General features: G+C 42.9%; 1 protein-coding gene across 1 annotated transcript; it reads right to left on the bottom strand.

Moving 5' to 3' along the window:
- Window positions 1-245: 245 nt before the first annotated feature.
- On the bottom strand, window positions 246-12,355 carry LOC311230914 (MICOS complex subunit MIC10-like). Its single transcript, XM_084317343.1, has 4 exons — window positions 12,263-12,355; window positions 3,859-3,906; window positions 885-994; window positions 246-435 (listed from the first exon to the last, which is right to left on the bottom strand). Exons 1-4 carry the CDS (start codon window positions 12,321-12,323, stop codon window positions 427-429), a joined length of 228 nt encoding a protein of 75 aa, XP_084173469.1. The 5' UTR covers window positions 12,324-12,355; the 3' UTR covers window positions 246-426.
- Between the last annotated feature and the right edge of the window lie 5,130 nt (window positions 12,356-17,485).

Raw genomic sequence — 17,485 nt, 5'->3', positions numbered from 1 at the left:
CTACCCCCCCCCCCTCCCTCTCTACCCCCCCCTCCCTCCCTCCCACAGAACCACAGATGCTGAATCTGGCTCCCATTCCCAAACAGCAGGAGTTAAAGTCTCCCAACTCATTAACACAAAATTACCGCCCCCGCTCCTGACCCTGCTTGCAAATCTGCACACAATTCTTTATTTTCCTTTTCCTTATTTCATTCTCTCTCACACACACGCGCACGCACACAGTACAAACAGAATATTTTGTGGAATTTCTTTTGTCAGCATTACTTTATTAAATAAACATCTACTGCCCATTCATATACATACACATAGTAAATTAATTACACTGGGCGGTATAGTGCTGGAACATTGAACAAGAAGCAAAAACAACACAGCGGATGAGACGAGACGAGTAGCAGCTTCTAGATCAGAACATCGTATTGTCCTTTCTTACTGGTCCTGGAAAAAAGAACATGCACGTCAACCAGAGTGGAAAAACAAAGAAAAAAAAGAAAGCCAATGAAAGTAGCATTGCTGTTCTGAAAACACAGGGTATTCCGTCTAATACATATTACGTATATATTTTTGTCATGGTTATGCATTATATCATTATGTATGTAAGAAACCTTCAATACAGACACCTACCAAGGTTTAAAAGTTAAAATTTCCCCTATGTTAACTGATTTTGGGGGGCATTCTTCCCGCATTCATGAAAATCTTTTAGACAAACTTGCATGAACGTCTGTGTTATCAAACAATAAGTTTAACTTTTTACATCCTTTTTTCTTTTAAATGGGGCTCTTTTTTCCCACCAGTTTTTGTACAAATATTGTAGGGGTATTTTCTGAACCTTCAGGGGTATTCTATTCTTTCTCTGTGTGTCTTTTCACCACACATCCTTTATTCACCTTAACCATGTGGCCATGAAGCAGGTTTGGTGACTTGAAATCATGTTGGCAGTTGGAATATCCCATGCCGAGTCCCATTCCAGAGCCCAGCGCCACAGGCCATGTGCGTCCTGGAAACACATTAGCCAATTAAAACACACACACACACCTACATAGGGCTGGGCGATATGGCCTCTAAATGATATCGCAATATTTTTTTGGCCATATCACAATATATATCGCGATATTTTGACATTTCCTCTAAAGCACTTAAAAATGCTTGATTTAACCCTTTGATGCATACAGTAACACCAATATGATGATTATAATAAGTCCCTGCAACATATGTTTGCATTATTAAACCATGAAGATGCTTTAAAAAATTATTAAATGAAAATGTACTAAGAGTAGTCTACTGACACACTAATAAAAAAAATTATTTACATCTAAGACAATTTATTGGGTGCCTAAGACTTTTGCACAGTACTGTTTTCTATCCACTTTAGCCAAACACACACACATATATGTACATATATATATATTATATATACACACACACACTACTGTGAGAAAATAATAATCACACACACAAAGGGATAATTCTCGAAGACACTCTGATGTCACGAGACCGCCGCCATCTTGGTATAGGGGGATAAGGCTGAGCCCGAACCCTGTTTTTAGGGTTCGAACGTTCGCCAGGGTTTATCGAACGAACGTTCGTTTTTTGTAAATTTTTTAATAAAAGAAATGTTTATTATATTTTTTTTTATATACTTTTTCTTTTTTTTTATTATTATAGATCCTACGGAGGGCGGCATTGCATAATCTATTGGTGAAAAAACATGTTGTTTACAGTGGTGGCTGTTCATGTAAACATGTAATTAAACAAAGCACTCAGAAGAAAATAAACAAGCTACTGAGTACTGCATAAAGTTCCTACTTATGATAAACAATAGCCCTTGCACACCGCAGTCACGTAAGGGGCTAGATAAACAAATGCATTCGTTTTGTGGCATTAGCGTTATATAGTTAGTGTTACACGTTCAATAACAGGTATTCACTCTTGGTCGACGGGAAGGAGAGAGGCGCGCGCCTCAGCTCCTTCCACCGTCTACCTAGGAACGGGGGACGACAGAGACACCGGCGGGGTGCCGCCGGGCTCCCAACACGCCTGCCGCCCGTCCGCCCTTGTTTACAACGCAACCACCTCCCGCCATGAAGCTCGCGCTCCGTGGCCGAAAAAGGCTGGTAATTCATTCATGATCCTTCCTCAGCGGGGAGCTACGGAGTCTGTTCACTCTGTTGTGCTTCTCGGTCTCGCAAGCAGATAAATGTATTGCCGGAAGTAAAAAAATAAACAAACGCTTGCCGATTGGTGGTAACAGCAGAGGCGGGTGCAAGCGGTGTGACGTAATTGGCAGAATCGCCTGTCAATCAAAATGGTTCTATTGCATTGGTTGAGACAATAGTATCCAGCTACAGCCCGGCAGAGACCACACTGGTTGAGCCGAGCGCACTCGGGGGACGCGCCGCTTCACATCGCCTCAACGTCGCGCGCCTGCCTTTTTTTTTTTCACCGAACGTTCGAACCTATTAATTAAAGTCCGAATGTCAACGTAACGAACGAACGTTCGAACGTTCGGGCTCAGCCTTATAGGGGGACCATACGGATTTCTACCATCAAATCCATGCATTGAGCTCCGTTTTTATTACATGTTTTATCACATTCTTGTTCATTTCATAACATTTTCATACGATTTGTTTTGAAAATATTGAGGCCAATATGGCATTTCACTATTTCGAAAGCCTTTCTGGTGATTCTAAAGGCAAGATATGAGTCAAAGAAACTCCCCCTGATTACCACGACCACAACATCAGAGCGAGTTAGCCGAACGTTAGCCACCAGCCACTTTTTCCTCTGTGATGGTATAAAACTTCCGATTTGGATTTCTGTTTTTGTCATTAGTATAACGCATAACACAGCAGCTCTTTGGCATTGTGAAGGACTGAAGAAAAGTCTGCTTGATTGTCTTTAATTTGCCGCTTTAACTATCCGTTTCTCCACTAAATAGTGTACACAATGTACCAGGCGGGGCAGTTTCCCCCCACGCTGCAGTTGCGTAGCAATAACAGACAGGAAGTTGACTTCGAGAATGGCTTATAGCAGACTTAATGATTTTAGAATATTTCAGATAATGAAATTAAATGTTTATATCATCAACTATCCAGTTAGTATTTATACTGTAACGTTTGGCTACTTTAAATCATTGAATGTAGAGAGAGAGCGAGAGAGAGAGAGCGAGAACGCGCGAGAGAGCCAGCCCACACCCCCACCCTTAGGTTTCGTTCTAGGTTCGCGTTTTGATCGTCTAAGCTGCCGTAGGTGATGTCACACTCGAATGTAAACAGGAAGAGTTTAACACACGGAGATGGAAACTGGATGATATAAAGAAACGAATAACCAATAAATATGTTATATGTTTAAACTTCTGTTGTCAAGCGTCGTCAATATAACCCACCCCCTTTCCTCACGAATGGAACTAGTGTTGTGGAGTCCGCTTTGAGCGTTTTCCAGGGTTAGCAGCTAACGCTAGGTAGCTTAGCCTAGTCATCATGGATAACTTGGTTAGCAGCTAACGTTAGCCCATTGCTTGCGTCAATTAAATTGCATGTCATTAAAGGTCCGCGCTGGTCTGTCTAATGAAATTACAATTGCATGTAATTTAAGGTCCGCGCTGGTCATGTGTCTATAATGAAATAAGAGGACAGCTCTGCGCTAAAGCTAAAGTCTCATCAGCCGCGACAACATATACTCGATGTTTGTTCACGATATACTAATTTACTACATCTCATGTAGAACAAGCCGCGATACATCGAGTATACGCCCAGCCCTACACCTACACACACAATGTGAGTCCTAGAAGAGAAACACATTAGCCAATTCATGTATTCATACACACACATACCTAAAGCAAAATCAATACTCATTACTCACGTTTGAAGAAAAGGACAGAGAATGCAATGCCTACTCCGAGGCCAGCAACTATAGAGAGGGGGGAAAGGAGAGAAAGTATGAATTGAACACAGACGCAGGAATTAAGGATGCACCGATCACACTTTTTCAGTCTTGTTACTAGGGATGTTCGATATTGGCTTTTTTACATTTCCGATACCGATATCAACTGATACTGATGTATGCAGGGTTCCCCCCCCCCCCCCCCAAATGGAATAATTTCAGGTAATTAACATTACATATCTCTTGTTGTGGAATTAACACAACATTATGCATACTTTTGACAATAAATACAATCAGAATTTGTTCTTACTTGCTTGCCTGCATAAATAAAGGTTCAATAAATGTAAAAAAAAAATTGAGACGTAATATTGAGACGTAATAAATCTCTATTAGAGCGTTAACGTGTCAAGAGATTTAGCAAAAAAAGTTATTTTGCTTTAATTTCTGACACGTTAGATGCGTTTCTTGGTATCGGATTTAGTATCTGGGAAATGTATTTTAGTCCTATATATATCACATCTAACCTTGATCATTAATATTACAAACATGGATTCTAGTCCTATATCACATCTAAACTTTTTTTTTTATCCACTTTTTCTCCTCCTGTTTTTCTGTGTTTTTCTCCCATCCCAATTTAGTCGTTATGCCAATCCCCCCCTCCCCTTCCTAGTCATTGCTCGCATGTTCCCCCCACTGGCCGGTCTAGGGAGGGTTGATAGATACTATCACATGTCCCCTCCGATACATGCAGAGTCAGCCAGCCACTTCTTTTCACCTACCAGCGCGGACTCTCATTGGTGAGGTGTGGGAGGCTCACACTACCCTAACCATCTCCCTTCCTCGCTGTGCAGGCGCCCTGACCGACCTGTAGGAGTCACTGTTTACAACGACCAGAATACCACCCCACCGGCTTCCCTCCCGCTGACTCTGCCAATTGAGCCAGTATGACGGCCGGCCAAGCCGGAGCAACGCTGACAGCCGGATTCGATACCAGTGTCTCTCGCGTTGGTAACGAGTGCTTAGTCCGCTGCGCCACCCAGCTGCCCCATATCACATCTAAACTTGATGGAGTCCTTTCTTTGTAGTATTTAGAAGCTAAATCATGATAAAGTGGGTGTAAGTTTCACACCAGAATCTTATTTTGGTTCTCAGTCGTCAGTCCTCTTCATTATGACCTCACCTCAAGACTTTGTAACAAATGCAAATTGCAACAAAACTAAAGTTGACCGAGCTAACTTATCAGCAAATACTTCTCCAGAGACAATGGTTACATCTTCTCCAGCCAAAATTGTGACATTCGTTAAATTGTCCTCACCACTTGAAATGCTTGCTACGCACTGGGATTTTTTATTAGACAAAGAATCACCTTGGGTCATTGATTTATGAGTTCAGACTATTATTGAGGTAATGTGAACATATCCGATATTGAACTCCCCGCTGGGCCAAGAAGTAAGTCTGTTGTAATGAGTGACGCAGGGGGCTACCCTGACCTTTGACCCACGTAGCTGGTAAACAGCATCCGTCAGCCAGTCAAACAGCAATTCGAAATTTTGAGTGAGGAGAAGGATGGAGGCAAGAACTCAGAAATTCTAATTAAATAAAAAAGGTGTGAGAGAGTAGTTCACTTCCAACGCAAGAAAACAAGGCAGAAAACATAGGAGGGTAAGTGGTGTTCACGCTGGTAGGCGTTGAAGTACTGTCCGTCCCAACAAGCCTTTCGGACCGGCCTGGGTTAGCTCACAATCAGAGGACGACACACAAGTCACCATTGGCGGCGCAGGGAGTTGGACAGACTCATTGATATAAAACGGCTAAGACTGGAGGGAGAACTTGAGAGGAATGCGTTTGTGTTTTTAGCTTCACCTCGCTGCAGCCCACACCACACCCAGCTCCGAGCCAGCCAGCACAAAAACACATAAAAACAACCGTTTGGGCCCCTCACAACCACTCGGGCTCCTCCGACTCTTAATTGGATTCAGAGAGCTATGCAGCATGACCGATTCACCACAGCCCACTCTCTATTACACAACTTACAAATGTCAAACAAGACCACAAGAACAACCAAAACATGATCCACCACACACTGGTGCTGACAAACAATAAATCACCCCTCTCTCTCTTGTCCATACTTCTATTACAAGGTTAATATTGAGTATTATGAGTTGTTTTTTCTACTCCTAGAAATATTCTCTCCCTCTTCTCTGTAACCGTTCTCATCTCTTTCCACATCCTGTCCCAGGGAACAGCAGGAGACATGGATGAATATGAGAGCAGATCTGCAACAGATTTACTGTTATGAACTTATTAGTTGAACCGCAGTTTGATTCCTTCTCTCTCTTGCCTCTCCCTCCTCCCACCCCCGTACCCCCCAACCCTCTCTCCCTCCTGTCCCTGCATCATCCTCTCCTGTTGTTCTCGTCTTAACTGTTGCCGCGGCCCCATATCAGCTACACTTACAGTTCCGCTATCAAATGCTCCCTTCTGGGGGTAAATGTGATTTCACAACATTTTTTGGCCAACAAATTTAAGGGGGCGGACTTTCTTTTTCAAAGGGGTTAGAGTAGGCGGTCCGTTAGAAGAGAGACAGGAGAGTGAGTGGAGAGAGCTGCTGTGAGAAGCATACGGATCAGCCAGGACTCACTCCAACCATGCAGGACGTTGTTGCGAGTTTACACGCCACACACAAACAGGGGACAAAGTCACAGAGACGTCACAGAGACGTTGTATAAATGAACAAATTTAAACTTGAAATGATTTAGCATAAACAAGTAGAACCAACCTCGAGACCTGAAGATGTCTAGTATGCCATTATAGATTATTATTATTCATAGCATTCTCATAACGTGTTTTGCCATATGTCTGTTTTGAATATCTTTTGGACAGCCCATGTATTTGCAGTTGTGAAGTTAATCTAAATCACTTGACGTGTGCTGTGAATGTGCCGTGATACATACATCACAAGAAACTGCTCAACCTCAACTGTCTTTAACTATGAGTAAACACAACACTAACTTACCATCTTAAGATAATAAAGTTTGAAAACATTGTTCTGAAAACTTAAACAGACTTATTTTTTTTTATCCACTTTTTCTCCCATTTTCTATATTTTCTCCCATCCCAATTTTCGTATCATCCAATTCAACCCTCCCCTGTCACGAACGCTGTTTCTTGCCTCCCACAAGCCGGCTGCAATGTGGACTAAGTCATACATAGCACAAGTCCCCTCCGGTACTTGAGGTAACAGCAGTCGCATCTTTTCACCTGCGCAGCTCGATCTCTCAGTGGCGAGGAGTAACGCGTGGAAGGCTCACGCTGCCCCCGACACTTCCTGATTCTACTGCGCAGGCGCACCAACCGACCTGTAGGAGTCGCTGTCCACAACGCCCGATCCCCACCCATCAGTTTCCCACCCCCTAATACGGCCAATGTGTATTAGTATGAACGACCAGCTAAACTGAAAGCAATGTGGAGCGCTGGGCTCGAACAGGCGAGCCCAGCGTCTCTGCATTCGTGGCGAGCGCCTTGCCCACTACGCCACGTAGCCGCCCAACTTAAACAGACTTATATGGTTATTCGTCTGAGGTACTTAATGAATGATCTCATCTGCTATTTGATTAGAATCAACTGTTTGCATTTGCGACTAAGATGTCTGTGATCGAATACTATAAGTAGAGCTACGTAGTTAACTGTAATGGTGAATTAGGATTACCATAGGCAATATACATTATTGTATTCTGTAGTAGACTCCACCAAGGCCATTAGGTCTAGTTATCAATTATAGAATCAGAACTAGTCACTGTTTTACAGGTGTGTGTAGTCAATATACAGTATTGTAGGGCTGAGCGATATGGGAAAAGCATATACTGTATCATAAATAATAATTAAATTGATATACCGGTAGCTACTTAGTAGTATATAAAAAATAAAACATTCTGGATGCCTACTTCCTTTGAAATATACTGACCAGGTGAAAGCTATGACCCCGAGTTGATTCCGCCTGTAAAATCCACTTCAGTCAATGTAGGTGAAGGGGAGGAGATGGGTTGCAACTTGCAATGCTGTCAAACAGCAACCTCTAGGCAAAAGAGTCCCAATTGGTATTGGATTTTGTTCAAATTTGGTGTTCTGGTCTGATTTGTGTGGGGTCTGTGTCTGTGTCCACTCCAACCCACACATCAGACCAAAACAAAAAAATTTATAAAGTACAATACTAAGTAAGCAGGGCTCTTCAGCCTAGAGATTCTACCTTTAAAAAGGGATTTTAAAGCTCGAGACAGGCTTGAGACAGGGATTGGCAATTTGGCATTGAGAGAGAGAATGGGCAAAAAAGATTTAGGCTAAGTGCCTTTGAAAGGGAAATTGTCGTAGGGGCCAGGCTCGCTGGTTTGAGTGTGTTTTTCATGTTCAACAATGTATCTGGAATGGCCCATCATCACCCACAAAGACATCCAGCCAGTTACGGCAGGTCAGTGGTTGAAAAGAGCTCATTGGCAAAAAGAGGTCAAAAGGAGGCTGATATCTGTATGTCATGTATGTCGTAAATGTCATGATATATATCTGTATGTTGTGTATGTCATAAATGTCATTATGAATTGAAAATGGGGGACCCTGATGTAAACAAGACGAAAGTCTTTCTCTGGTCTGCAAGGTGGACGGTATAAACGGTATATGGTATAAACGGTATGGATTTTGACTATACCTTGTGACCGGTAGAGCAACACAGTGTGGAGGGAGGGGGCTGCCAGGAGCGGAGCCAACGCCAGTCCGCCGAGACAGGGCTCCACAGTGCGACTATTTAACTTGGATTTGGCCCCTAAAAATAGATATGTGCGAACTGGAAAAAGTATTTAGGAGCACAGAGGCTTTGTGTAGTGGGCGTGTCAACGTGCAATTGTCATTTCATAATAGACACGGAACAGAGCGGACCTTCAATTCTAGAAGCAAACTAGCACTTCAGCTCTGCGTTGCACACAGCTGTGTGACAACTTCTCTCGCGAGTCGCGCAGTTTCTATGTGTAATGTAAACTCTGCGTCGGATCCAATGGTCTAACATGCTTTGCATCCTCGCCATTCTGGAATGACCACGTCGTGCTAAAACCTTAAGTAATGTTAAATGTTGATGTAGCCTCAGAAAGCTAACGTTAGCTCTACTCGTACCAGCCTGTTGATGTAGCCTCAGCAAGCCAACGCCGGCTCCACCCCTAGCAGCCCTCCCCCTCACTCTCTATCTCTCTCTGCTAACAATTCGATTCTTGAACCTATTTCATTCCAAAGGAATATATTGATGGACATTAGCTATAGTATATAGCTCAGCAGCTGTAACAGAATACTTTTTATTTTTTATTATTTATGTTTCAACAATGACAAAAAAAAGCCAGCGGTGGACCGACATAGCAAACGCTGTCACTGTTTACTTGTGTAAGGAAGGACATGGTTCCTTTTCAAACTGTCGATCGAAAGGGCTTTAAAGACATGGTCAAAACATGATATGAGTTACCTGCCTGCAGACACTTGGGAAAAGGTTTTGCATTTTTCTATTGCAGTTTTGCACAATAAATGTTCTTAAAATACCTCTGTACTATGTGAAATATGTCCTAGTAATACAAGAGTACAGTAATAGCTGTCAGTGTTTTACCCCTTAAGCATGTATAGACATTTTAAGATAAGTTAATATACCGTACGGTGATATATACCGTTACCGTCTACGCTTCAAATTATACGGTGATATAAATTTTAGACCATACCGTCCAGCCCCATCCCCTTAACAATTGTGTGTATTGAGCCACTGTATTGTACCCATTCTGCAATCTGTTAATAAAATGTTCAATCAATCAACCAATCAAATTGTGCAACAGAGCAACAGACACAGTCTACAGTTAACTGAAAGTCCAGTACAACATTGGATGATCCATGGGGGATCATCCCTATGTTCCCCGGGTTCTATGTTCCCCGCTTTGATTGATTAATAGATTGAAAATGTTATTAATTTTTATTATTTTACGTGGCGTAGTGGGCAAGGCGCTCGCCACGGATGACGGAGACGCTGGGCTTGCCTGTTCGAGCCCAGCGCTCCACATTGCTTTCAGTTTAGCTGGTCGTTCATACTAATACACATTGGCCGTATTAGGGGGTGGGAAACTGATGGGTGGGGATCGGGCGTTGTGGACAGCGACTCCTACAGGTCGGTTGGTGCGCCTGCGCAGTAGAATCAGGAAGTGTCGGGGGCAGCGTGAGCCTCCCACGCGTTACTCCTCGCCACTGAGAGATCGAGCTGCGCAGGTGAAAAGATGCGACTGCTGTTACCTCAAGTACCGGAGGGGACTTGTGCCATGTATGACTGATATGAAATTGGGATGGGAGAAAAATATAGAAAATGGGAGAAAAAGTGGATAAAAAAAAAATATTCTTTTATTAATTATTAATGTCCGCCTTGTTTCGAACGGTTAAGCTTAGGCCCTCTTTCGAACTGGTTAAGGTTAGAGTTTGGAATCAGGGCTGGTGGTCTAAAATGTTCAATCAATCAAAGCGGGGAACATAGAACCCGGGGAACATAGACCACCGCAACACTTCCGGGATTCTTAAATCGGGGAGGAGATTGCGGGGGGGTCAAATGAATGAATGTGGATGAGAGCCTTGACATTAAGTGATTGCAGATACGGCTGTGGGGGTGCTAGAGACATGATCGAATAGACTTGTATGCGCCCGAGTCTCCTGAACACGGCGCGAGACATTCCTAATCGATCAGAACTAAATTGGCAGCGAAAAAGACCGTTTTTAAGCATCGATTTCCCCATGCACATGCGCAGATTGGCCACGGAGTGTGACGCAAAGCACATCCACCTGGAATGTTCCATTAGAGGGGCATTAGAGGGGGTGTTGTGTTGTGAGAATGATAAGATAGAATTAAATATACAGTAAAAGGAATACAGTACAAATATACAGAAGTCTACAGTAAGTGTAATATTGCACAGTGTTGTGCATTTATAATCAGTAGCTTAGGCTACATAGTAGACTAATAACAGCCTATTCTAGTCTAGCAGGTGCTGGTATAGACGTATAATATGACATATATGACATATAATGACATTTTTTGACTAGATATACGGTATATCTAGCCAAAAATGTCATAGATGACTGAAAATCAACATTACTAGTCTATACCAGTGTGACGGATCATATTGGTCTGCGTTGTGTTTTGATGTTAAATGTTAATGTCCCGAGGGGGAGTCGAACAGGGGGCTCCCCCGTCCGCGGCGACGACACAGGCCGCTGCACTAAGAAGTGAATTCACTCCTAACTACCTATGTGTCTGTTAACCCTGTTATGGGGAAGTGAGTTTAATTTACCAGCCCGCACTGCCACAGTCACTCGTCAACACACCTGTTTCCGTGACTGTGGACATACCCACGGGCTTCCCCGTTACACCAGCACCTGCTAGACTAGAATAGGCTGTTATTAGCCTACTATGTAGCCTAAGCTACTGATTATAAATGCACAACACTGTGCAATATTACACTTACTGGACTTCTGTATATTTGTACTGTATTCCTTTTACTGTATATTTAATTCTATCTTATCATTCTCACAACACAACACCCCCTCTAATGCCCCTCTAATGGAACATTCCAGGTGGATGTGCGTTGCGTCACACTCCGTGGCCAATCAGCGCATGTGCATGGGGAAATCGATGCTTAAAAACGGTCTTTTTCGCTGCCAATTTAGGACTACTAGGGGTATGAAGAAAATAATATGCGTGTCCATGCAACTAAAACACACCGGTCGACAAGATTGTTGGCTGGTGGTGTGTTTCGAGTGTTCAGCAATGTCCTGCTTTACACCACTGGGCCCACAAACCCCAACTTCACTCTCACTCCTTGGAGCTGCAGTGCCCACTAAAACGCAGTACGTAGGAGCTGGGCTTAGATCCAGACAACACCCATACCCCGCCCATCATGTCTCTATATACGATGTCGCAACATCACTTTCTACAAATCCTTCGAATGTGCGTTCGCTCAAATAGGGTTGAGCGGAAACGGGAACTTGAAGGACATCAGATTCATCATGCCATAGTGTCAAGAGATGCTGTGTGGTGCACTTGTAGATGTTCAGCGTGCAAATGCTAAATGGTCGTCATAGTGTATAATTTCATAGCCAATTTGTCTTAACAATGAAGCAAATTAATATTCAGAATTGTGTAGCTAATCCATTTAATATCAACGTTTACGTGCAGTTGACCTCACCAGTAATTGTCCCAGCATGATATGATTTGTGTCCTCTCGAATGTTATGAGGCCTGGCTCCTCAGGTCCAGCTCAAAACTGTGGCATACCGTGTTGAATTCGAATACCTCATTCAAAACACACGAATGTAATGTATATATTTACCTGTTTTCACAACAGTATCAGCAAGGCAACGGTCCCATTTCCGTCCGTGTTGCGCTGCCATTTTTTCATCGGTCCTGGAAATCCCGTTGAAGATCGCGAGATACCGACGCACTGGTCACGTGACCCCCTCGTTTTTTCTCCCCGCAATATTATAAATACACACGATGCGTCTACTCTGCCGGAAATTCAAATAAGAAGAAGAAGAACATAATGAATGAATGATTTTATTTCGGTTTTTTTTCAAAGCAAAGCACTTCCCAAAAAAACAAAAAAATAAAATGACCGAAAATGTGTAGGCTGAAGCCGAGGCTTATAATGGCTACCCTTTTTACATTACATTACACTGTTTATATTACATTACACTATTTACACAAAACAATAAAATACAAAAAATAAACATAATTCAGTATATCATTTAGCAAAGGTTACAAACGTTTCATAGTTTTATGTACAAAACGTATACACATTTATTTATGTTTTATTTATTTTTTAAATACTTTCTTTTAACTTTGCTTACAAAAGTCAGAATAGTATTATTATTATTACTATTACTACTACTACTAGTGTCATTACTGTTGCTGTTATTGTAGCATATGTATTATATTAGCCCATTATTATTATTATTATTATTATTATTATTATAACGTATACACTTTTATGTGACTTGAACTTGATACATGCCCCCTCACTCATTTAAAATCTGACTGCACAATTTAGTAAATGCAGAACATGACAATTTCCCAAAGCCTGGCAAAACAATCCAGTAAATTACACAATTACATCTCTCCCTGAACATCAGCGAGACAAAGAATCAGATTTTTAGAGGAACTACAACCCATCTGGGGCACTAATGGAGACAGTGTGAATAATTTCACATCTCGGAGGACCTGACATAGGGCTGGACGATATGGAAGATATCAATATCACAATAATCAAAAGGACCATTTCCTGGATATATATATATATATATATATATATCTGCTCATGTGAAATCACTGGTTATGAACTGCATGTTAAGTTCACGCAGTGTGACGTAAAAACAAAACTGCAATTTTCAAATGTCATTCCTTTAGATACAGTATTTCAGATAACATGTTGTTATTATAAATTTAGATAACAGAATTGTGTATCACAATATCATTATTTCACCACAATATTATTATTATGATTCTATTGCAAGAGGATAAATTATCATATTGAATTATCGCCCAGCACTGACCTGACATGGACTACACACATTGCTTGGTGAAGAAGGAGCACTTCAGACATCTGAAGAAGTTCATGACGGACCCCCCCCCCCATTGATCTCATTCTGATCTCTGACAAGTCCATGATCTCCAACGAAGGGGTGATAGCATGGGTTAAGTGATCATTATGATATTCTGTACCCGCAAAAAGCTAAAACAAAAGGCCGGCTGTCACAAAACAGTCACATCTAGGGAGATCAAAACCTACTCTAGAGAGGCCTTTAACCTAGAACTGGAGAGCCTGGACTGGTCAGAAGAGCTCAGTGGTAACAAGTTGAAGAAACATGGCTTAGATTCAAAACCAAATTCACAACAACATGGCTGTTGTGAGGACTGCACCTGAACAGGTGCCTCAGCCTGTTAGCTCCCCCCAGAGGTCGTGTGGCGCTGTCACTCAGCCCCGACACACACGTTTTCCTGGACGTTCTCATTCCACACCAGATGTGAATCTTCAATCAGAGGCTCCTGTCTCTTTCCCAGTAACGGGGGAGACCCGGGAGAGTATAAACGTTTGACCAGTATTGTGATTGCATTTCAGTATTCTGATGTAGTTGGATCTTCGTTTTGCTAATGCGCATTTTATATCTACCAATTGATAAATCTAACCACGTTCTCTCCCTTGTAGCTTGGTTAAATATTTTGCTGGTTAACTAACCCTCGCCTCTCTTCTCTTGTGTCTAGTGTGGGAGGACGCTCGCTGTGTATTTCCACTCGCTTGCCCCTCCCGTGTTTTTCCCCCACCTTGCCTACCCCTCGCGTTAAATTCCCTCTGGGTTCCCGATTAGTTTTCCTGGCGTTGTTTAGGCAACCCTGACCCACTACATATTTCAACACGGTAAGACTCCATTCTACATATTAATACACACACTTAGTCATCTGCTTCACAAACACATTTGAGTAAACACACACTTCATATCCCAGGCCTCCGACCTGTCCGCACTACACCACCACTGTCGTATAGTTTTGTTGTACTCTGTTTTGTTTTTGAACATTTGTGAATAAATATACGCTGTTTTTGGCGTTTTCCTGTTGAACCGGTTGCATTGCTTTATTACGGGTCCCGTTCCTCTGTTCCCATAACAATGGCCCCCCTAAGAACCACCAGGGTTAAAAACCGTGCTGTGCTGCTATGAGACCCAGAGACAAAAAATGCTCTGAACTTCATAAAAGTCAGACAAAGCTTGCCAAAAGCTCAAACAGTGTTCTCCAAGCCCATGTGGAAGAACTGAAAATACAAATAAACAGACTAAGAAACGATGTAAACACCATGATCAAATCCGCAAAAAAAATTCATCAATGACAAAACTGAGAAACAAAAACAAACCCTGTGAACATTGGAAATTACTCAACAACCAACTAGGCTGCAGCAAAAAACTAAACCAGGTTTACAAACAAAGACAGAAAACACTCATCACAGACAAGCTGGATGTGGCCAAATACTTAAACACATTCTTCACTAACATATACACAACACTGGTAAATAAACTACCCTCCCACTCAGGGCATTTTGAGGTAGAACACATCCTAGCATACTACAAAAACCTAGGGGTCCGCAAAGACGACTTCAAACTTGAATTGGTAACAACAGATGAGGTACTCAAAAAACTGAGCACCCTCCAACCTAACACGGCCACTGGCCATGACAATATCCCCTCCAAATTCCTCAGAGACTCTGAGCAACCGCCATTACCCCAGTCATCACACACATAATAAACCTATCCATAAAAAAGGGACACGTCCCCAAAGACCTACACAAAAAGGAAGCAAATTAGACACAGGCAACTACCGCCCTGTTTCTATTCTTACCTCCATCTCGAAAGTCATGGAAAAAATAGTCTACGAACAGGTCGAAAAGTACCTCGCGAAAAAAAATCGAATCTACAAATTCCAATCTGGCTTCAGAACATCCCACTCCACTGACACATGCCACCTCTATTTGAATGACCACATCAAACAAGAGGTGGACGCGGGCAAATACTGCAGCATGGTCATGCTGGACCTCCAAAAGGCTTTCGACACTGTCAATCACTCCATTCTGATTGACAAGCTAAAAGCAATTGGTTTTGATAGTTTATCAGTGAGCTGGATGCAATCCTACCTGAAGGGGAGAGAACGGATGGTAGAGGTAAACAGTACCCTACCCCCCCCCCCCCTCCCAGTGAACTGTGGCGTTCCACAAGGAAGCATACTAGGACCGTTATGTTATAATCACGGCGAGAGCCTTCTTCACCCCTCTTCCTCACCATCACGGCGGAAGCTTCCCTCATCCTCTCACACCCTTATATGGGCAGCATCCGTTCCCCGGACTCCCACGCTGCCAGTACATCAATCAACACGGCTGTGACGGATTCCCTCATCAGCGAGAGGATACTTCAGCCCACAGATCCTGCTCTACCCTCGTCGGAGTGTTAAACTAGCTTCCTAGGTACGACGAGGAACCCTAGCCTTGCAACCCAGTCCTTGTTGTTATACCTTGTCCTAACCCTTGTTCTCTATATGCCCAGGACCTCCGCTCCAGTACACCTCCTAACTGGACGCCCCGTGCTGCACAAGGAGTGCTCCTGCTCTCGCCTATTACACATTCCTGTGTCTATTGCCCCGTGCTGCACAAGGAGTGCACCTGCTCTCATCTACGGCTCACTCCTGTACCTGTCGCCCCGTGCTACACAAGGAGTGCCCCTGCTCTCGCCGACTACCCATTCTTGTACCTGTCGCACATTTCTGTATTCACTGTAACCTGTCTACTTGGGGAATAACATTAAAACACCCTAAAACGCTCCATTCTCTCTCCTCCTGTGTTCTGCTATTGGGCTCCGCCAAACCCCATCCTAACACGTTACTGTTCCTAATTTATGCAAATTACATGTCATCAGCTTGTGACTGCAACTTGTTCCTGTTCACGGACGACTCAGCCCTGCTGGTCTCTGGCAAGAACAAGTTGCAGGTTGAACAAACCCTCAGCTCAGAACTCGGCAGAATCTGCACCTGGCTCGCTGATAACAAACTATCATTACACCTGGGTAAAACAGAGTCCATTCTCTTCGGATCAAATAACAAACTCAGCAAGACCAACGGCTTCTCTGTTACAGTGGGTGACAATATTGTCACAAGGAAAGACAAAATTACATACCTGGGTTCCATCCTAGAGGCAAATATTTCCTGTGACAAGATGGCATCCAATGTAATCAAAAAAGTCAACCAACGAACAAGATTATTGTACCGGATCTCCTCTCTGGTAAACAACAATACCCTGAAGACTCTGGCAGGAGCACTCATTCAAGGGTACTACGACTATGCTTGCACCTAATGGTACTAAAGCACCTCAAAGGCACTAAAAACAAGATTACAAACATCACAAAACAAACTGGTCAGACTACTGCTTGACCTTACTCCTAGAACCCACCTCACCCCTGCCCATTTTGACAACCTAGATGGCTTAGAGTAGACGACAGAGTACAGCAACTTGCAATGGGTCTGGTCTACAAGATACACTACACCACTAAGGTACCCATGTACATGTCGAAATACTTCCCATAGGTCAGTGAATACCACAACCACAACACCCGAGGGAGTTCCACAAATCATGTCCAACCCAGATTCGGCTCAAACAAGGAACTAAACACGTTCTGTAATTATGCCACATCAATGTGGAACGCCCTACCCACAGCCGTAAAAAAAAATGTGAATCACTACCCACCTTCAAAACCGATCTCAAAGAGCACCTACGGGAGGCTGCAATTCGAAACTGGCCCCCGTAAATGTTTGAATCCCCCTCCCACCCCCTCCTAATGTGTTCCCTCCCCCTCGTATGTATATATTTACTGTTAGGATTAGTTAGGATCTGTTTAACAGTACTGTATATTTGCATATCTTGTATGTCACAAATGTAACAGGACTGTATATCTGTATGTCATAAATGTCATGATTAGATTAGATGATTAGATTATTATATCTGTATATCTGTATGTTGTGTATG

This window comes from Notolepis coatsorum (assembly GCF_963971535.1).
Source record: "Notolepis coatsorum genome assembly, chromosome: 6".
NCBI classification, from domain to species: Eukaryota; Metazoa; Chordata; class Actinopteri; order Aulopiformes; family Paralepididae; genus Notolepis; species Notolepis coatsorum.
The sequence above is the reverse complement of the archived record's forward strand: the minus strand, read 5'-3'. Positions and strand labels throughout refer to the sequence as shown.